Here is a 21891-nt window from a genome sequence, read left to right on the forward strand (position 1 = left end):
ATTCGCTAGAAGGGGATTGCCTTATTAGCAGTCAAGGCACCAGCTGACATGTGACATGTCTTGTGACGGCGCATGCTATGCCATGTGGAAATGCTGCAGACCAGAAACCACGTAGGACATCTTTGCCTCCCATCTTATGTTTAAGATATTAGGAGCACCTGGGTGGCTCAGTCACTTAAGCATCCGACTTCAGCGCAGGTCATGACCTCAAAATTTGTAAGTTCAAGCCCCACATCGGGCTCTCTGCTGTCAGTGTAGAGCCCACTTCGGATCCTCGGTCCCCTTCTATCTGCACCTTCTCCACTCTCTCTCAAAAATCAATAAAAGAAAAAAAAACTGAGCTCTGCTCTTACAGCTTAGTTCTATTTTAGTCCTGTGCTGCTGTTGACACACATTGGATGCTACTGCTGGCATCACTGAATCAAGTCCCTCCCAAAGCTCCATGTCTCTGCATCACCCTTGCCAGAACTGATTCCATATAGTACCTCCTTCTGGGTACCAATCTGTCCCAAATAAACATGCCATACTTGCACATGCTAGATTACATGCCTGGATTTTTTTTTTTTTTTTTTTTTTTACAAATAGTTTATTGTCAAGTTGGTTTCCATATAACACCCAGTGCTCATCCCCACAAGTGCCCCCCTCCATGTCTATCGCCCCCCTCCCCCACACCCATCAGTCCTCAGTTTGTTCTCAGCATTCAAGAGTCTCTCATGGTTTGCCTCTCTCCCTTTCCCCCACCATTTCACCCCTTCTCCCCTATGGTCCTCCATTAAGTTCCTCCTAATCCTTCTATACGTGCAAACACATGGTATTTGTCCTTCTCTGCCTGACTTATTTCGCTCAGCATAACACCCTCAAGGTCCATCCACGTTGCTACACATGGCCAGATTTCATTGTTTCTCATTGCCATGTAGTAGTCCATGGTATAGATAAACCACATCTTGATCCATTCGTCGTTGATGGACACTTAGGCTCTTTCCACGTTTTAGCTATTGTGGAGAGTGCTGCTATGAACATTGGGGTACATGTGCTCCTATGCATCAGCATTTCTGTATCCCTTGGGTAAATTCCTAGCAGTGCTATTGCTGGGTCATAGGGGAGTTCTATTGTTAATTTTTTGAGGAACCTCCACACTGTTTTCCAGAGGGGCTGTACCAGCTTACATTCCCACCAACAGTGTAGGAGGGTGCCCGTTTCTCCACATCCTCGCCAGCATCTAGCGTCCTCTGATTTGCTCATTTTAGCCACTCTGACTGGCATGAGGTGGTATCTCAGTGTGGTTTTGATTTGTATTTCCCTGATGAGGAGGGATGCTGAGCATCGTTTCTCACATGCCTGGATTCTAACGTGTATAGGGAAGCTGGGAAAGCAAATTTCTGAGCAGGCAGTACTCAGAGGTGGGAGTGTTCTCCAAGCAGAGGGTCTTCAAAAGGTCATGGGTAGCTAGAGTCTGTGTATATCCCTGAGGTTTTATTTGTGATATTAGAGAAGTGTGCTTAGGTATTATGGGGCGTCCAAGCTGTTGAAGTTACAGATAAGCCAAAAACATAGATGTGCGTATGCATGCTACCTAAGTATGAATTAACATATTGATATTTCTTCTCAGGTGATTCTGTTTTAAATAGTTTTAATGTAGGTGGGAGATGGTGGTGTCTTGCCCTAGAGTGGTGGTGGTGAAAAGGACTAGTGGAATCAGGAGATGGTGCCATGCACTCAGTGTGCTGTCCTGCATTGCCCAGACTTGGGGCACAGGCTCTGCAGCTGATTGGTCAAGAGTTCAGGACACTTGCCAGAATTGCATTGGAAGCCTCCCCAAGAACTCACAGTAGCCATAGTTAAAATGTGGCTCCACTGGGGACGGGGTGGGGACAGAGCTGTCTTTCTGTGTTTTATCATAGGTTTTATTGCTTTTATCATACACGTTATTTTGCTTTGGTAATTTAAGAATAAACATATAAATGTATATGTTCATAAAATGCCACCAACTTTCAAACTTCTTTTCACCTTCAAACAAAATACTGATGAAGAAATATTTACCACAATAAACATTACTTATACCCAGCCAAACCCAAATATATATATATATTTGTTTTATTTTGAGATCATTATAGATTTACAGGTAGTGATAAGAAGCAATCAAGAAAGGTCCAGCATACCCTTTCCCCAGTTTCACAATGGTAACATCTTACAAAACTGTACAGTATCATGACCAGGAAATTGACTTTGATACAGTCCACCAGCCTTATTTAGTTATTTAGGTCTTCTCAGGTTATGTGGATTTGTGGGTATGTGTGCATTTAGTTCTATAAAATTTCATCATCAGGGTACCCAGCATCAGTCAAGATATAGGACAATTCTGTTACTTATAAGGATTCCTTGTGCTATCATTTTATTGTCCCATATGTCCTCCCCCACCCCCTTCATTATCCTCTGACAGCCACTCATCTGTTCTCCAAAATCTCCATGATTTTGTCATTCCAAGAATGTTACATAAATGGAATCATACAGTGTGCAACCATGTGAGGTTGGCTTTATTCACGCAGTGGAGTTCCTTTGAGATCCATCCAACTTGTTTCAAGTATCAGTGGTTGGTCCCCTTTTATTGCTGATAATTTTCCATGGTGTGGAGGCACCCGTGTGACCATTCATCCACTGAAGGATGTTTGGAGTGTTTCCAGTATGGGGCTATTATAAGCAAAATTGACAGGAACATTAGTGGGAAACTTTAGGTGAACATGTTTCCATTTCTCTGGGGTGAGTGCCCAGGAGTGCAGTTGCCCAGGGGTACAATAAGTGATGGTTAGCCCTTCCTCCCAGCTGCTGCCCTGTTCTTCCCTCCCTTTTCTACCATAATCCCTAGTTTCCCCTTTTGTCTACGCTGTTGCTTTTTAGCTCTTAGTATGGTGTAGTTTATTGCACACCACTCGTGAAACTGCTCGCTTGTGAAATCTTTTAAAAAAAAAAACTGGTTATTTTTTAAAATCACATAATAGATGATCATCATCAGATTTTGAAAATATTTATTTTATATATTTTTCAGGCCTTTCTGGCTGTCTCCTCGTCAGGTAATGGTCATCCCCGTGGGGCCAGCTTGTGAAAAATATGCACTTCAGGTAAAATCAGAGACAATATAAAGTACATAATAATCTCGGCATGTAGTCTGTGAAGGTTATTGACTTGGAATATTATTCATGCCTTAAAATGTTGCATAACTAATACATTACTTTAGCAACCCACATTTTCAGTAATTGAAAGTAACATCTAAATCATGTCTATGAAGCTGGATCAGAACTATTTTATTCCTTAATGTTTTTTAGAAATTGGGATTTTATTTTTATTTTCCTGAGAGAGACAGACAAAGAGTGAGCACATGGGGCAGGCAGAGGGGCAGAGGAAGAGAGAGAATCTTAAGCAGGCTACACGCCCAATACAGATCCCGACTTGGGGCTCAATCTCATAACCGTGAGATCATGATCTGAGCTGAAATCAAGAGTCAGATGTTCAACCAAGCCACCTAGGCACCCTAATAAATTGGGATTTTAAAAACATCTCTCATATTTAAGTTATTCTTTTCCACATGGCTCTGTTAAGGGAGATACTTATTTATCTATTGCTGCATAACAGTTAACTCCAAAACTTAGCAGCCTGAGACATTTATTATCTCATAGTTTCTGAGAGTCAGAATCTGGGAGCAGCTTGACTGTGCAATTCTGGCTCAGTGCCCCTCAAGAGGCTTGCCAGTAGGGCTATCAGCCAGCAGGGCTGCAGCCTTGTGCTCAATCACATTATCATAGGAGGCTTCAGTTCCTCACCACATGGGTGTCTTCAAAGGTTCCTTGAATGTCCTCCCAACATGGCAGCTGATTTCCCCAGAGGGAGTGATGTTAAATACATGGACACTGCAGTCCTTTAGCTTATCTCAGAAGTGACACATCCTCACTTCTGCCCTTCTCTGTGGTCACATGGAGCAACCCGGTACAAGGTGATGACATGAGGTGTAAATACAAAAGGTGAGGACCCTGAAGGTCCTCTCAGAGGCTGGCTACTATCAATACTGTAATAATGAAAGTGTTTCATTTTCTTGTAGGTATCCAATGCATTTTTTGAAGAAGGATTCATGGCCGACGTTGACTTAGATCATAGTTGTACACTAAATAAGAAAATACGAAATGCGCAGCTGGCTCAGTATAATTTCATTTTGGGTAACTTAAGTTTATGTTTTCTTAAATGCTTGGTTTTTTTTAACTTTAATTCCAAAAAACAAAATGGTGTAACTATGTGAATATAATATAACTACATGAGTATGGAATAACTATGTGATTAAGACCATTTGACTATTACCTATACTCAAAGAACAGTCCATGGTATTCTTGGTTAGTTGTTAGTATTACTGTCAGTAGTGAATATCTCAAACTAACACAACAAAAAATGTGAAGTGATTGCATCAGTAGAATTACATACACTCTTTATGTTTCAGCCGTGTGACGGGCTCAAATGTTCTCCTTTGCTTTTCTGATTTATTACAAATCTTTGGGATTAAACTAATGAATGGGAAAGATTCCAAATTTAAGATGATCAAAAGAAAAGAATTTAAGTGAAAAAGTGTCCAGAAGGCATAAGTACTTGGATGCAGCATCTAAAATTTTGACTTTAAAATGAGTCAGAAATCAAGAGAAACCAATACTGTACTCCTCCAGGCATGATACTGTTATCTCCAGTAAGTTGAAAGATTCTGTAGAAGGTAAAATAAATATGCATAGGGTTGTCCTATCAGCCATTTGTCATTGAAAGTATTTGACTGTGTAGTAGGTATTGTGATGTTTCAATCAGGCTCCTTCTGGTGACAGAACTCTCACAATGACTTAGACAAAGACGGAATTTATTTGGAAGTGTAATGAAGTAGCTCATGACATGGAAGGTAGAATTAAATAGCCAAACCATTAGAGTAATTGGAGCAAGCTGGTCAACTAAATCTCTTCATTTCTGGCCCCTACTTTGCTCTGGTTCTTTATGCTTTTCTTCAATATCTACTTTATTCCCCTTAAATACCCCTTAATACCCCTTAAATGGTAACCTAGTTCTTCCTCCTACATGCCAGGAAACGTGGCTGCAGATTGAGGCATCATTCCACTAAGGGGCACTAGAGAGAAACTGTTTACCTGCATTCCAGAAAATTCTGGTTGTCTGGTTGGGCATGGGTCTGGTGCCTCCCCGGATGCCATATGGAGTCAGGGGGTCTGTAAGATCTCCCTGCTCCGATTTGTACCCCAAGACCACAATATATGTTCTTGCAAGTGGATGAATAAGGAGAAGGGATTAGAAGTCATTCCTTCTTTGAAGGGACTTACTATCAGAGGATGACTTCATGGTCATTAGACTGCTAATACTAAAGAAAAACTCAACAGGACATGTGTCATGTGACTGTTGACTTAATATTTATTATATCATTTATTTAAAATAGGTTTATTTCCCTTTCTTTTCCACAGTGGTTGGAGAAAAGGAAAAGACAAATAATGCTGTAAATGTTCGAACAAGAGACAACAAAATTCATGGAGAGATATCTGTAACTTCTGCCATTGACAAATTGAAGAACCTCAAGAAATCACGTACACTAAATGCTGAGGAAGACTTTTGAAATTCTTCCTTGTTCTTGCTTCTATGTAACCTTGTTTTGACTCCAAAAAGTGCATTTTTCTTAATTATCTTTAGTACTTCTGAGAGCTTTTGACTGACTGATGGGCTCAATGAGAAAGGAAACAATGAATGAGTAGCTGATATTACAAGTTTAATTGGTTAATGTCTCTGAAGATAGTAAGAGGACAAGCTTGGGAAATTCTTAATTTCCTAAATGCCTTGAAAGACTTAAATGGAAAAATATTATTCACTGAAAGAGAGGAAATACTGGGGTATGGGATATGAATATGATGAGATATTATTGCTGAGACTGGGCTCTCAAACGATAGGCTTCAAATAAAAATCTGCAAAGCTTTTTTAAATATAAGAGAAAACCTTATTTTCTAGTAACACTACACCTCAGGTATTTTTATGGTTGTTTTACTAAAGTTCACACTGAAACTTTATCTCCAAAATTGGAATCATCACTTAATTTAACTAACCAACAACTACAAAAGAAGCTAGTACTAAGTACTGGATTCCTGACCAAGAACTCTGAACTTCACATTCAGTGTTGTGGAATCTACTGTGGTTTGCAGTGTAGGTTAAGAGTTGCTGTTTGAATGCTTCTAATTAACAACTGAGCCTTGTTCATCTGTAGAAAAAATAAATTCCTATATAAAACACAGCACACAGTGTTTCCAGTATTTCAGACATTGGCTTACACCATAGTAAGCGGTTCCTCTACGGTGAATTGCTTTTTTAAGGAGATGACATATTACTGATTTACAGACTCAGTTCACCATAAAAATAAAACTGTCAGTTATTTTATCAGCAGAAATGGATTCATTCGGGAATAGCAGATAATTATAATTTGGGACAGGTAAGCTACGGCAAAACCATACCAAGTCTGGAGAACACAGAAGAGAGGGCAGCTTTTTTACAGAGCATAGGTGGTGGTGGGGGAGGAGGAATTGGGAAGGGCTGCTATAATCAACAAGTCCATTGGAGTAAACTGGGAGCTTGAAGTGTAGTGGCTTTTCTTTGGCTGAATTGTGACAGCTTCTCATTGGCTGGGCTGTTGCAGCAAAGACAAAATCGTTCTCCCTCTTGCTGGGGTAGCAGAGTATAGGCTCTTCCCATAGGGAATGCAAGGTGCTCGGCTTGCAGTTGGGGTGTGTAGTCCATTAGGAGTTGTAGGGCATATGAGCTGGCCCTTCTGGCCTCCTGACTCCATCTTTTATATATATATATATAAAGACTCCATCTTTTATATATATATATATATAATGTTTTTTATTTATTTCTGAGAGAGAGATGGCGTGAGCAGGGGAGGGTCAGAGAGAGAGGGAGACAAAGAATCCGAAGACAGACTCCAGACTCCCAGCTAGCTGCCTGACTCTATCTTAAATGCAGCTCCCTTTAGTCAGTTTCACAATGCAAACAGATGTTTGATTTTAACTGAGAGAAATGCCTTACTGCTCAGAACCTAACTGAAATAGCTTTATGCTAATAGAGAATCTAGCAACCAATCAAGAAGTATTTATTGGGTGCTTATTTGGCGAGGTGCCATGCAATTCAAAATACACTGAAGACATGCTCTCTCTTCTCAACACACTTATTATTTAGCATCCTGAAGTTAGTAAACAAAACTGCATTTTATATCAAACCTGTATAGTGCTAAAAGGTGTGCAAAATGTGTGATATAATTTTTAAGGTAATATTTATTGAGGTCTTATTGTGTGCCAGCCACCGTTCAATATATTCTTTTCATTCATCAAAACTGGCTAGTGAGGGGCGCCTGGGTGGCTCAGCTGGTTGAGCCTCTGACTTCGGCTCAAGTCATGATCTCATAGTCTGTGAGTTCCAGCCCCGTGGCGGGACTGGAGTCTGCTTGGGATTCTGGGTCTCCCTCTGCCCCTCCCTGCTCATACTGTCTCTCTGTCTCTCAAAAATAAATTTAAAAAACGTTAAAAAAAAAAAAAAAACTGGCTAGTGAGGGAATGGAGAGTCAGAAGGCCCCCAGAAGAATCTCGTGCCAGGTGGGTGGGAAGGAGAAACGCAGGTCAACGACACAGGACAAAGTAAGCTGTGACAAATCTAGTGCAGTCTGCCTCATGGGCACGCAGGGAGCCGAGGCCTGGGGTGCAGCTGCCCTCCCCAACGCTGGCCTTCACCAGGGAGGGGCCCATGCTTTGGACCCTCCTTTCACATCCCAGGGTTCTTGTCCCAGTGCTTCCAGACGTGAATACTTGCCAGGTATACTTACTGTCCTCTCTCCGGTCTGAGGAACTTCCTGGAAGTAATGCAGGTCTTTAAAGAGTTGGCTAGCGGTGAAACCAACAGCTGACCACAGAGAGAGATGCCAGCTGGGCACTGATCAGGTCAGCAACGCAGAGAACGGGGGTCTTTTGGGGGCTGTCACACCCTGGGGGTCACTTCCCCAACTAGGTTTGTGCCACAGTTTCTTCATCTGTAAATAAGTACCTTTTCAGTATGAAATGACACACATCATCAAAAACCTTCGTGGAGCAGCGAGCACAACGCAGTTTTTAACCTCTAAACATACAGAGCCAGCCCATATAAATGGTGGCCAACTTCCCAAATTTGCCCACCTCTGATTGCAGCCACTTAAGGTGTGAATTTCGGTCCCGGGTGACCTTTGCCAGTAGCTAGCCAAGAAAGGCGAAGCGAGCGCATCGTCCAGCGGGCGTGGGGGACACTAAGGAAGCAAACAAGCTCAAGGCGTCGCGACCTTACCCCACCTCCGGGTACCCTCTGCCCGTCCGCCTCAGGGCGGGGAAGTCAGCGAACACCGGCAAGAAGCCTGCCCTACGGAAGCCACGCGAAACTCACTGCGCGCCTGCGCCCTGCGCTCTCCAGGCCGCGCTCCCTTACGCCCCTACGGCGCGCGTGCGCCGGGGCCCCGCCCCTTGCCCAGCCCCGCCTCGCAGCCCGGAAGTGAGCGCGCACCGGCGAGATGGTGGCGGCGGGCGACCTGCTGGGGGTCCTGCTCCGCCTCTGCCGCGTGCTGCTGTTCCTCTCCCAGTTCTACATCTTGTCGGGCGGGGGTGAGTTAAAGGCCGGGGACCACGCGGGGTCGGGCTGAGTGGTAGCGAGGCCCCCGGGAGCGGAGGGAAGCGTCCGTGCTAGGCCCGCGGGCGGAGGGCGAAGGGCGGAGACTGATCGCTGCAGCCCAGTCTGGCGGGTCCTGGCCGCCCACTCCGCTCCGGGACGTCGGGGCCGCAGAGTTCGGCCAGGAGCCCTCGAGCAGGGGACCGAGGGCTCGGGTGTTGGCCGGGGAAGCGGACCTGGACCCCGACACCACGCTTTGTTCCCTAATTGCCTGTTAATCTAAATTGGTGTCGATCCCATTTGGCGTTTCTTTGTTTAGTTTTCTGGGCCGTCAAGCTGTGAGGTTTTCCTAACCAGTTACTGTCCTGGTGTGGACCTTGCGTCTTAACCACACAAACCAAGGTTTTCATATCCTAGGATAACATGTTTCTCTAATTGTAGGATCCTTAAATTTAGAGCAGTCGCAGCCGCTGGCTCAGTCAATAAAGGATCCGGGCCCAACACGTACTTTCACAGTAGTTCCCAGGGCAGCAGGTACTAGATATTTTCTATTATAGTAAATGTGTCTATTTATATCTAGTAGTTTATTTCTTCTTTTTTGGATAAAAATCACTTTCCACTCTTTTGAAATCTTTATTGTATTTTAGATTATGTGAACTAAAGACGGGTACCCAGATGTATTCTGTTGACTGTCTTGACATTGCAGTACCTTTTGACATTCAGGCCTCATCTCTTTTTCCATTTCCATGTTCCTCATTTCTGTCTATTATTTTTCGACCTTATTCATCAAGGTCACCTTCAACCAGTGCTTTTTTCCCATCAGAAAATTTCTTTTTCTTCTTAAACCCCATTCCTGATGTTGGACTTTAAAGGTTCCTCCTGAGGCTGTGTGAAATGGAAAGATCAGAGGGACTCAGACGTGGAGTCCCAGTCTGGTTGGTTGAGCTACTGGGAGCTTGAGCAAATTATTTACCCCTTCAGGATTCACTCTCCTCATCTTTAGGGTGGTGAGGTTAGCCTGGCCCTCTAAAGTCCTTTTGGCTCTTTCTAAGTTTCCAATTTCCAGCCACAAGAATAACCGAATAAACAGAAAAGAAAAATGATATTTTGTAGAATTGCCCACATAATACAGTGACTTTAAGTGGGACCCGTTTTAAATGAGTATTAGTGTGTTTTGCTAAACAGAACCTTTGTAGGTCATCTCTTTAGAGTTCCATTATTTCAGTGAATTGAAATTGGCAAAGGTGTTTTACCGATTCTTATTTGGGTGTAAAGACCACGACAAGACAGCAGCATTCTTGAATTTAAAACACAAATTATAGAGAGAACACAAGAAATGTTTATTCTTTTGGATGTTTTTGAAAGCCTCTCTTCCTCCCCAAGAATGCTTGCAATTCGATCCTCTCTTAATTGATAAAAAAAATTTATTGTACTCCCAGCAAGGTTGGCTGAGGAAAAAAATTGCAACCCAGTGAACCAGTTACTAATACAGAGAGCTATGTTGGACTTACTTAAATGCGGTCTGCACATTATGGCTTATTGGAGTACCAACGTGGAATAATGACAGAACTTTGTCGAAAGTTGGTACCCTTATTATATTGATTGATTCACTTAAAGGGTCAGTGGCATAATTAACCCAATCTGTGAATTCATGTGAAAAGAATATTGGATTAGAAACAGGTTCACATTGTGGTTCCAATTTTGTCACTCCCTCGTGATCTTGAACAAACTTTACCGTCTCTAAACTTTAATTATTCATCTTGTTAGAGTAGATTTTTTGGAAGCCCTAACTTACACCTCGCTTTGTGTATACATTAGGTGTACATAGGCACCTTTGCTTTTCCTGCCCGTTTGTGCGGGGGGTGGGGGGGGTGGGGGGCAGTAATTAAATCCTTTTTACTTAGCTATTGAACTGTTGCCTCAGGTCACACAGCTTGGTGGCAGAACCTTGCTTGACTTGCAGGTGTCTCTGACTCCCAGCTCCGTGCATTTTCCATTCCAGCGCAGTAGTTCATTGCTAGCAATCGTGTCCCTTAACCTTAGGAAACTGTTTTCTCCTGTGATTCTGATCAATATTATATGAAAATGAGCTTCTCTCTTACTTTCCACAGAAAGTACTGATATCCCACCGTATGTGATGAAGTGTCCAAGTAATGGTTTGTGTAGCAGACTTCCTGCAGACTGTGTAGAGTGCAGGACAAATTTCTCCTGTGTCTACGGGAAGCCTGTCACTTTTGACTGCACAGTCAAACCTTCCGTTACCTGTGTTGTAAGTACTGCCACTTAATTCTTTTAAATGAACTCATTGTAAACCTCAAGTTCTAAGCACAGTGTAGACATGACTATGGGGGCAGTCCTGAAAGTGCTCTGCCTTCTACACGCAATATTTTAGAAACAAGGACATCTTGATCAGAAGACTGAAACTTTCATTGCCAAGGAAGGTTCGTGGCCAGGGTTCAGATGGCGGTTTTTCAACAGATTAAATTGGAGCAATTATTGGACTTCTTACAGAAAGTCAGAAATAGAAAAGGCCTCTTAGCAAGGATCCTGTTACAGTCATCACACGTATATCCTGGTCCTGACATTTTGACAGGCAGGAAGGAGCCTAGAAAGACTGTCCTAATTGGTGCCCCATAGCGTTCTCTAGGGGTACCTGCTTCTGAGCTACTTGACTCCGGCTGCCGTTAGAATCACTCCTGGAGACATCCCTAGTCGGGGTGAATGTGCGTAAGTGAGGGAGACTTCGGTGTGTGCATTTTTAACAACTGGACCAGGTAAATTATCGCACGCTTCCTCGTTTGGGACGACGATCCTCGTGTCTGGGCCAGGTGAAGAGTAGAAACGAATAATGAAGCAGTGTTTTACTCTTGGCCCTACCGTAACTCGCTTTTTATTAACCTGTCTCTTGTTAAATGAGGGGAACGAGCAGATGGGCCCAGAACAGCTATTTCTGTCGTATTTCCGTGGAACCCTGCTTTGGGGAACTGGTTGAGAAAGAAGGAGCAGATCCCATGCTGTGTCCTCTTTTGCAGATTTCTTTTGACCTGGCAGTTCTGGCGTTTTTGTCACAGGAACAGGGCTCCTTCCCCCTCTCTTGTTTGGAACTTGATCTGCAGAGGGCTAGATTGGAAAGTTCCTTCCACCCCTACACTCCTTCTGTAATTTTTCTCATAGCTCTACTATCAGAGAGGGAGAGAGGAAGGCTTCACCTCAAAGGGGAAATAAGATTTTATGCTGTCACTGTCTCAATTTGGTTTTTATAAACGTGTTACCGTTTTATATACTGTATCAGTGCACTTGAAAATCGAGAGTGTCAGATACTCTTCGTGACTGCCCTTGAATTATTAGTCTCTGTTACTGTGTCTTAAATACGGTGTGGCTAAACCTCTTTATTTGAAGGCTTTTAAAAATTTTATCTCCACCTGACACTAATGTAACATTGTGTGACAATTCTAATCAAATACAAAAATTAAAAAATTTATGTCTCGTGGGTCTGACAGATAGTAGGTACTTAGTGAAAAATGGGAGACTCTGATATTGAGGGGGAACTTTTCCAGAATTAGCCTCCTTTGTTGTTTGTCTCAGCTGCTCTGAACTTCATCTTCCAAAGCTGGTTACTGAGGAAGACATACTTCTCAATGTCTTCCTTCTTTAGATGTTCCAAAAACAGTTTCATTTAGTAGAAAATGGCAGAAGATAAGAAAAATAACAAAGGTAGAGAAATTACAAAGCTTAGGGAAGTTTTAGAACTCCTTGGTCTTGGTGCCTGGTAGTGTCCTCACCCCCCACCCCCAGCTGAGATGTGTCCCGGGTGAGATTTTTTTCTCCTCCTCCTCCTCCTCCTCCTCCAGGTGAATTCATATCACCTGCCTCCTCTATTAGCCAGTAATAGTCCTGTAAAATTTCTGGTCCCTGGTCGTTAGGTGTAGAATTTGAAGTCTGCCCCCAAGGGAGAATAAGGAGTCTAGTGGTCTGTTCTAAAAACTGGAGAGTGGGGGCACCTGGGTGGCTTAGTCGGTTAAGTGTCCCACTTTCGCTTAGGTCATGATCTCGCGATTCGTGGGTTCAAGCCCCGCGTCGGGCTCTGTGCTGACTGCCAGCTCAGAGCCTGGAGCCTATTTCAGAATATGAAACACCCTCTCTCTCTGACCCTCCCCTGCTCACGCTGTCTCTCTCTCTCTCCTAGAAATAAATAAAAATATTTAGAAAAAAATAAAATAAATAAAAACTGGAGAGTGGTAAAATACGTGAATTGGCTACCTGGAGACATGAGTCCTAGGGCTGCTGTCACCAGGCCGTCCATGGCAAGTCACGTGTTTTTAACTTGTTTAATGAAGATCCATAGGGATCCTTCTTGGTAACTGAGTCGCTGTTTCAGGAAGAAATAATCCACAACCATCACATGCAAACATGCAGGTCCTTGTTTTCTCTCACTGGCATGTGTGTGCACTCAGGGGCCTGATGTCCCCTCTTATTCCGAACTTAATGGGGAAGAAAATGAATTCTTCTAGCCCTTGTCCATGCATACTGACCAGGACTCACAGGCTAAGGGAATCTCATCTGGATTCCCTTATAGAAATGAACGTAAAAATCCAGCAACCCCTGCCAACCCCTTCTGTTCACTTGTCATGGCAATTGTCAAGCCCGTTGCTGTCAGCTGGAAATGCGCCTGTCAGAAATGTGGGTTTGTATTACTTGGAGAAACACTTGGTGTGCTGGTGTTTCTGAACCAGGTATAATTCCTTCTGATGGGTTCTCGGTTCTTAAAAATGACAGCTGTTTCACAGGGGGAAAGGTAGCAGACCTTTTCCTGTAGATAAGCTTTGGAAGGGGTTTTTTACCTCCCTGGGGAGCAGGTGGATGCAGTCAGTGCTGGGCTGCCCGGGGCCCTGGGTGGAAAAAAGTAGAATCCCTATTTTGTTCAAAATAAATTTCAGAAAGATCAGGGATTTAAGGTGATAAACAGAAACCACAGGGTAGCGGAGAAAGCTTGAGATTGTTTTGTTATTGTCTCAAAGGGAATAGTTTTCTAAGTATGAAGTAAAATTTAGAAGCCGTAAAAACGAATTGATACATTTGACTACTAAAAATGACCTAAAGCATAAAGGCAAAAGATAAATGACAAACTAAGAAAAGAAAACATTTCTAACATGGGTGACAAATAATGCATTAATATCTATAATATATAAAGATTTCTAGGGGCACCTGGATGGCTCAGTTGGTTAAGCTTCTGACTCTTGATTTTGGTTCATGATCTGTTTTTTGAGTTCGAGCCCCACATCAGGGCTCAGTGCTGACAGTGTGGATGGAGCCTGCTTGGAATTCCCTCTCCTCCCCACCACTCCCTGCCCCCCCGCCACTTGTTCAGTTTCAAAATAAATAAACATTTAAAAAAAATTTCCTAAAAGCAAATGAGAAAAAGATGACAGTCCTATAGAAAAATGGTATTAGGACATAAGTAGATGGTTCTTAGGAAAGGAAATGCAAATGGGCTTTCAACACATGGAAAAAAATGTTTAATTTTCCTCGTAATTAAAGAAATACAAATGCATGTGTTTTTAAACCTACCAGGTTGGCAAGAAAATAAAAAAGCTCAGTAACACTGAGTTGGTGAGGACGCAAGGGACACTCCTTTCTTGTTAGTGGGTAGGCAGGTGGTCAGCCTCTTAGGTAAGCGCTTGTCATATCTGGGAAACTTACAGGTGTATGTAACTTGTGACCCAGCAGTTCCCTATCTAGAAATTTATCTTACAGAAACTGTACATGGTTGCAAATAAATATGCCTAAGGATATTCTTAGCTGCATTGTTCACCCAGACAGAAGATTTAAAACAAGCTAAGTGTCCAAGAGAGAACTGTTTATGACTCACTATGAAATGAAATAAATAGCAGCTATAAAAAGAACGAGGCAGCTCTTGAGATATTTACTGATAGCTACAGAATTAAGTGAAAAGTAAATATCAATGGGAAACTTAAATTTAAAAAATAAAGAAATATATGTGACATAAACGTGCTCGTGCATAGAATAGATTGCCTGGAAGGCCAGAGGCTGAGCGGCGCTTGCTACTGGAGAGGGCAGTGGTTGCTGAAGGACCAGCTTCCAGGACCAGCTTCCTTCTCGCTCTTGTCTTGTCAGGAGATTTGTACCATATACGTGTACTGCCTAGTTTTAAAAAACAGTTGATAAGGGGCGCCTGGGTGGCTCAGTCAGTTAAGTGTCCAACTTCGGTTCAGGTTGTGGTCTCACAGTTCGTGAGTTCGAGCCCCATGTCGGGCTCTGTGCTGACAGCTCAGAGCCTGGAGCCTATCTTCGGATTCTGTGTGTATGTCTCTCTCTCTCTCTGCCCCTCCCACACTCACACTCTGTCTTGTCTCTCTCCCTCTCTCAAAAATAAACAATAAAAATAAATAACAATTGATAAGAGTCATGTGTTACCAATAAACAATATTGCCCAAGTCAAATGGTGCCTTACCCAGTTTGGGATGCTATTCACAAAAGCAGTTTTGCATCAATGAAAAAAATTAATAAACTGACTGATACCTCCAAAGGTGATTGACCATTTAAAAATGATTTTGAAAATTATATATTTCAGTATAATGTCAAGTGGGGGGAAAAGGATAAGAAATGCCTTCAGTATAATTGCACTTACATAAGTCTATAGTCCCAGAAGAAAAAATGAAAGATTAAAAGTGGTTCTCTCTGGAGAGGTTACAGGGTTTTTTTCTTGTGAGTTCCAAATGTGCAACACACATAGGGTGTGCCCTACTCTTAGAAGCAGAAAGCAAAATAATGATTTTTTTTTAAATCAAAGTGAAAAACTCTGGTCTTAAAAGCATAGCACCCACAGCGAACACTTGCTGAGTGTCCACATGTTGTTCTAAGTTGAGGATGCTTTTCTGGGATGACCTGTTGGTCGATTGCCCCCAGTGGAGATGTGAGCAGCAGTTAACAGCCCTGAGGTCCTGGGCCGGGGGTGGAGATTTGAGATTGGATTTGAGACTCAGTCACCAACCAGATGCCCCTAGGAATATCAGGCTGGAGTTGGGGAATGCGGGTTCTGCACATCACTTGCAGCCTGTTGACCTTGAACAGACGTACCCATCCATCCTAGGTCTCTGTGACTCTGGTTTGATAAAATAAATCCTTCCCCCCCTTTTTTCTTTGTATTACAAAAGTACAGATGCTCATTATGCAAAATTATACAAATGAAAGTGGTAAAATAATCCTACCATCCTGGAATGACCTTTATTATTTTGGTGTAACTTTATGTAGATTTTTTTTCCGTTAGGTATATATTTTGGGGTGTATATCTTTATGATTACAGGATCAGACTGTGTACATTTGTTTTGCACACATATTGATTTGGTACCTGTTTTTCTGCCACTTTCTGCCAGTAGTAGACGTCTTTTAGAAGCTTTGTGCCATGTATTTTTATTGGCGTATTAACTGCTATATGATGATTGATTCGTTCTACGTCCTTGGGCATCTAGGATCAAGACTTCAAATCCCAGAAGAACTTCATCATCAACATGACGTGCAGGTTTTGCTGGCAGCTCCCAGAAACCGATTATGAGTGTTTCAACTCCACCAGCTGCATGACCGTGTCCTGTCCTCGGCAGCGCTACATTGCCAACTGCACGGTGCAGGACCACATTCACTGCTTGGGTGAGTGCGGCTTGAGGAAGTTCGTGAGCAAACGACTCTCCTTTAAGCGTGCATATGGAACTTTAGTGAGCAGTTTGGGATTTAAATTGTCTAATCAGAAACCTTTATTAGTTATGCCAAGCCTCACTGATAATAAAGTCAGTGGCGCCAGAAGGTAGCTACGCTTGTGGCGAGAATAGCTTAACCGATAGTTGTTGAATTACTGATACAACATTGTACATCAACTGAAAAATAAAAAATAAACTCCATGAATTAAAAAAAAAAAAAAGTCCAGAAAATCTGTAATTCTCTTATCTTTTAAAATGTAATGTTTGATCAAACAAGAAAAAATGTGTAAGGTATAAAGCCTAATGTATAGCAATAGCATTTCACCCAAATTAACAACGAAAACAATCTAATGCCATCAAAAGTACCTGAGTGTTTTCCCTGCACCCGGTTGCCCTACCTTCTTCGAGAGGTAACCACCTTGATGAATTTTCTTATCATCCCATTTCCTTTTCGTTACATTTTGTATAGTTCTGTCACATGTATGTAATAAAATATAGTATGATATATTATTCACTAGTGCATGTTTTTAGACTTCTATGAAATAATAGTCTGTTTATGATCTTCTTGGACTTTCTTTTTCCTCTCAGCATTATATCTCTAAGATTCATCCATGTGTCTTACCTTTTTATTTTCTTCTGTATAATATCCATTGTGAAATTGTATCGTACTTTACCCATTCTCCTGTGGATGTGGATTATTTAATTTTTTGTTCTCATAGGTTGTGCTGCATTTAATGTGTTTGTAGATATCATCCCTGGTCGCACGTGTGCAGGAGTTTGTCTAGCGTGTACTCTCTAGCATGTCCTATTTTCCAAAATGGTTTTAAACAATTGACATTCCCACTATTGGTACATAACTTTTTTTTTTTTTTTTAAGTTTATTTAGTTATTTTAAAAGAGAGGGCAGAGGAGAGGGAGAGAAACTCCCAAGCAGAATCCACAGAGCCCAACAGGGGGCTCAGCTTGAACCCCTGAACTGTGAGATCACGACCTGGGCCAAAATCAAGACTCAGACGCTTGACTCTCTGAGCCAGCCGGGCGCCCTGGTACATTACTGTCTTTAATCAACGTGCTTTCCAGTACTTACTGTTCATAAGCTTTGTCTTTCTTAAAGACTTCTGGGAATTCTTCTATATTTTGGATAATAACTTTTTGGTGTTCCTGAAATTCCTTTCCCAGATTTTAAGTTTCTCCTTCCACTTTTTTGGGGTATCTTTTGAATAGAACTTGAATTTTTTTAATTAAAAAAAATTTTTTTTTAATGTTTTTATTTATTTTTGAGAGAGAGAAGGAGACAACATGAGCAGGGGAGGAGCAGAGAGAGAGGGAGACACAGAATCTGAAACAGGCTCCAGGCTCTGAGCTGTCAGCACAGAGCCCGATGCAGGGCTCGAACCCACAAACCATGAGATCATGACCTGAGCCAAAGCCGGACGCTTAACCGACTGAGCCACCCAAGCACCCCTTGAATTTTTTTTTAATTAGTTGAAGTTATTAGCCTTTCATAGTTAGCCCTTTTATTTCCTGTATTTTCTTTTGAAAGTTGGAAGTTTGGCCTTTCACATATTGGTCTGTAATCCACCTGGAATTGGTTTTGGTATGTGGTGTGGAGTAGATTCAGGTTTACTTTTTTCCCTACGTGGATAGCCAGTTGTCTCCCGAGTGTCGGGGCCAGTCTGCATGTGCCCTGTGTCCCACAGGAAGTGTTGGGGGCAGAGGGGGGGTGGGGCTGGGCTCTCCTTTTCCCATTGTTTGATTTGTCTGTTTCGGTACCACACTGTCTTACTCACCCTATACTTCCCAGAAGTCTTGATAGCTGGTAGGGCTTTCACATACTTTAAACTGTAATTCTTTCTACACGGATTTAAATATTAAATGTATACTTAGAGATGGTAAGGACTTTGTTTTTACCATTCACCATAGGAAACTTTAATTACCATAAAGAAAGTTGATTTTTAGGTTTTACACATTACTAGGCCACTAGTCTCTGTGTAAGAGTATTTGTGTACCCATTTTTCTAATGCAGAGTTTTTTTCTTTTTTTTTTTTTTTTTTTTTTTTTTTAAGGTAACCGTACTTTCCGAAAAATGCTGTACTGCAACTGGACTGGAGGTTATAAGTGGTCTACTGCTCTGGCTCTGAGGTAAGTGTGGCTCCTGGTGCGTTGAGGATGCCATTTGAATTTCACTGGGGTCAGTGGAATCTTCATATGTTGAGCTCAGCCGAATTCCCCCTTCACTCAGATTCTTTCACAGGTGTTAGCTAGGCCCTAGGAAACGTAGCTGGTGGGGAAGGGGGGCGGTGGATATTTATTTAGATGACCAGATCAGACCAGTCCCTTCATGGACTTTAATGGCAGGATGTTAGCCTTTCTCGCAAGATGCTTGCACATTCTCAAGATGACTTACTGAGTCGGTATTATAGATCATTAGAACCAGTCATGGTTTCCTTCTGAATGTACTGCGATTCAAAGACGCTATATACTGTTTCAAATGGATAGGTTTATGACTTGTAGTTTTAATTTTTAGTAACTCCCTCCTTCATTATAAAAACTTATATCTACTCAGTACTTAGTTTTTAGTAGAACTGGAAAAATTGAAAATGACTGAGTAAAACATTAAAAATCACCTATAACTCCACTATCCAGAGATAAGCATGGACTTCACGATTTTGACATTAAAGTGTGCTTGAATTCATTAAACTTTTCAACAGCTTTGAGGAAAAAAATTGTACCAGTTCCCCCCCCTCAGTGGGAAGGCAGGTGGGATGCTGGTTAAACAGTTCACTAATTAAAAAGTCGAGGCATCTACAGTTGAAGGTTTAGCGTTAAAGCTTGAGACCCTGTGGCCTGTGTTACATGGATGGGGTTTTTGACCCTCATCCCTGTAGACATTTGGACCACATAATTCCTTGTTGTGGGGCCGTCCTGTGTCTCTAGATTATTCCAAGTTGCCCCTTAGCACTGCTTTGTGAGAACCACTGTTGGGGCTGAGGCGAGGTCAGCTCCTGCCTGGCAGGAAGGCACGGCCGGAAAGTAAAAGTCCAAAATAGAAAATTAAGTACAACATAAACAAGATTTGATAACTAGCCAGGGTCTTTGTCAGCAGTGGTTCAAATGAAAACTAACAAATTTTTTTTTTAAATAAATTTTTTATTTTGGAATGACTTGAGACTTCCAGAAAAATTACAGTGATCGTTCCTGTCCCGTCAGCTGGTTGCCCCAAGATTGTTAACATCTTAAATTACCATGGTACATTTAACAATTTCACTTTTAAAACGTAAGAATAGTTTTCTGCTCAGAGCTCAACATCGTTTCTTCCAGAATATTCCCTGAATTGGAGAACGTCTCAGGTTTACCTCAAAGTACTCAATGGCAGGGGGGAGGAGGACGTACGGATGACTCGGGGTTGGCCGCATGCTGAGAGTTGTTGGAGCTGAGTCATGGGTGCTGCTCTCTTCTCTTCTTACTCTTAATACGGCTTGAAGTTTTCCATGATGAAACCTTTAAAAGAAGTACAACAAGAAGTTGTCTGAATAGCGTTAGATCTTAGAATTTGGAAGAACCTTAAAAGTCATTATTCGGGGTGCCTTGGTGGGTGAGTCGGTTAAGTATCCAACTTCAGCTCAGGTCATGATCTCGCAGTTTGTGGGTTTGAGCCCCATGTTGGGCTCTGTACTGACAGCTTAGAGCCTGGAACCTGTTTCAGATTCTATGTCTCCCCTCTTTCTCTGACCCTCCCCTGCTCATGCTGTCTCTCTCTCTTTCTCAGAAATAAATAAAACGTTTAAAAAAAAAGTCATTAATTCATAACACTCAGTGTTTGGAGATGAGTCACAGAGCTCAGGCGACTGGGACTGTCAGGTGGTGGCGGGCTGCCTCGTGACGATGCCACCTCCTGACTTCATGTCCGTGTCCTTCCTGTTGGACTGTCTCCCTGCTTTGTTCTCATGGATGTGCCATTTTCTAGACGAGAAAGCGATGAGATGGATTACTTTTCTTTGGAAGAGGACCTTCAGATTCAGGACAGCTAAAAATTTTAGGTTTACTTTTTGACATTTTTTTTTTAAATGTTTATTATCTTGAGAGAGAGAAAGAGTGCGCACACCCAGGAGCAGGGGAGGGGCAGAGAGAGGGAGACACAGAATCCAAAGCAGGCTCCAGGCTCCGAGCTGTCAGCACAGAGCCCCATGGAGGTTGAACTCCTGCACCAAGAGATCATGACCTTAGTAACCCGACGTCTAATGCTTAACTGACTGAGCCTTCCAGGCGCCCCTACTTTTGACATTTAAACAGTTTTCTGGCCCATGATTATTCGATGTTGTACATTTACGTTCTCCTCAAGGGTTGTGATCCTTTGAGACTCTTTCACAAGTGTGACTCCGTGCCATCTTTGAGCTACGCTGGGGGGACGGCTGATGGACCCCCTTCTTGTTTGCTGTTGCAGCATCACCCTCGGGGGGTTTGGAGCCGACCGTTTCTACCTCGGCCAGTGGCGGGAAGGCCTCGGCAAGCTCTTCAGCTTCGGCGGCCTGGGGATATGGACACTGATAGACGTCTTGCTAATTGGCGTTGGCTACGTGGGACCGGCGGATGGCTCCTTGTACATTTAGCTGCGGCTCCGTGTGCATCAGAGAGGAGCAGTGCTTTTGGTCTCTTTGCCTGTAGGAGTTGACGTGCTGTGAGTAATGTATTTGTATGTTTTTAATGTACAGCATCTGTACTTTGCCTGCCTTGATAAAGGTCAAATAATAAAAACACCAAACCATGTTTGTCTGGAATTTGTTTTTATTTGCCTGAAATCTATTTTTTTCTGTGAAAAACCTTAAACTGACTTAAACTAGAACAAATTTTGCAGTGATTGAGAACCTGCTTAATTCCTAGGACTTTAGTTTCGAATTGTTGAAGTCCATACATCACTTGGATCTCCTTTAACAGCTTTTTCAGTTATGATTGCAGAAAGTGGAATGTGTTTTTGTTCTTTGGCTAATAAAGTTGTCTAACCTGAACTTCACCTGTAAGTTTTTGCAGTGTACTATCTATGTAGTCTGGTTTTATATACGACTGCTCGAAGTAAACCACAGAGCTCTTGTGTTTGCTGTGGCTTGAATTTTGTTAGTAACATATTTGCAAGAGCACCAAATAATTAAAATGATTACAAGTTACTTTAAGAAGTATGTAGATCTGTGTTCTGTATTAAGATACAGTCTTGAGTAATCATAACAACTGTTGAGGTAAAATATTTCTTTTCAGAGCCTACTCCATTTCAACAGATACATTCATAATTGGCTGTTCATAATTGGCTGTTTATTGACACCCAGCAGAAGTGTTAAAAAGTGTTTTCGAGTCTTTATAAATCTGTTGTAGATCTTTTAGTGGAAAGAAAAAATAATGATCTCAAATACATTTTATTCAAGGTTTCCTTTGAAACATTAAAAAATTCCTAGCATTTTTCCTTTCAAACTTGAGTATTACTTTTTAAACATCTGTG

General features: G+C 42.2%; 2 protein-coding genes across 4 annotated transcripts in view; both read left to right on the forward strand.

The window, feature by feature from the left end:
• TARS3 (threonyl-tRNA synthetase 3) overlaps positions 1-6304 on the forward strand; it is a 62623-nt gene extending 56319 nt beyond the window's left edge. For both annotated transcript variants that reach the window (XM_039235048.1, XM_039235049.1), the window contains 3 exons: positions 3044-3116; positions 4091-4205; positions 5490-6304. In XM_039235048.1, the coding sequence (XP_039090979.1) occupies positions 3044-3116; positions 4091-4205; positions 5490-5638 (337 nt within the window). In that variant the 3' untranslated portion in view covers positions 5639-6304. The remainder of the gene's footprint in view (positions 1-3043; positions 3117-4090; positions 4206-5489) is intronic.
• A 2261-nt stretch (positions 6305-8565) lies between these two features.
• TM2D3 (TM2 domain containing 3) lies at positions 8566-21181 on the forward strand. 2 transcript variants are annotated; one of them, XM_039235077.1, is made up of 6 exons: positions 8566-8687; positions 9133-9225; positions 10803-10960; positions 16182-16356; positions 18470-18545; positions 20848-21181. In XM_039235077.1, the coding sequence occupies exons 1-6, from the start codon at positions 8597-8599 to the stop codon at positions 21011-21013; spliced, it is 759 nt and encodes a 252-aa protein (XP_039091008.1). In that variant the 5' UTR covers positions 8566-8596; the 3' UTR covers positions 21014-21181. The 2 variants fall into 2 exon arrangements, with proteins under 2 accessions (XP_039091008.1, XP_039091009.1); XM_039235078.1 differs by lacking the exon at positions 9133-9225.
• Positions 21182-21891: the final 710 nt, after the last annotated feature.

The sequence above is a fragment of the Hyaena hyaena genome, unplaced genomic scaffold (assembly GCF_003009895.1).
Source record: "Hyaena hyaena isolate Hyena2069 unplaced genomic scaffold, ASM300989v1 scaffold_95, whole genome shotgun sequence".
Classification (NCBI taxonomy): Eukaryota; Metazoa; Chordata; class Mammalia; order Carnivora; family Hyaenidae; genus Hyaena; species Hyaena hyaena.

Coding starts and splice junctions, on each gene's coding strand:
- TM2D3 (XM_039235077.1), top strand. CDS start 8,597: ATGGTGGCGGCGGGCGACCTGCTGGGGGTCCTGCTCCGCCTCTGCCGC. Junction 10,961..16,181: donor AACCTTCCGTTACCTGTGTT/GTAAGTACTGCC, acceptor TTGGGCATCTAG/GATCAAGACTTCAAATCCCA. Junction 18,546..20,847: donor TCTACTGCTCTGGCTCTGAG/GTAAGTGTGGCT, acceptor TTGCTGTTGCAG/CATCACCCTCGGGGGGTTTG.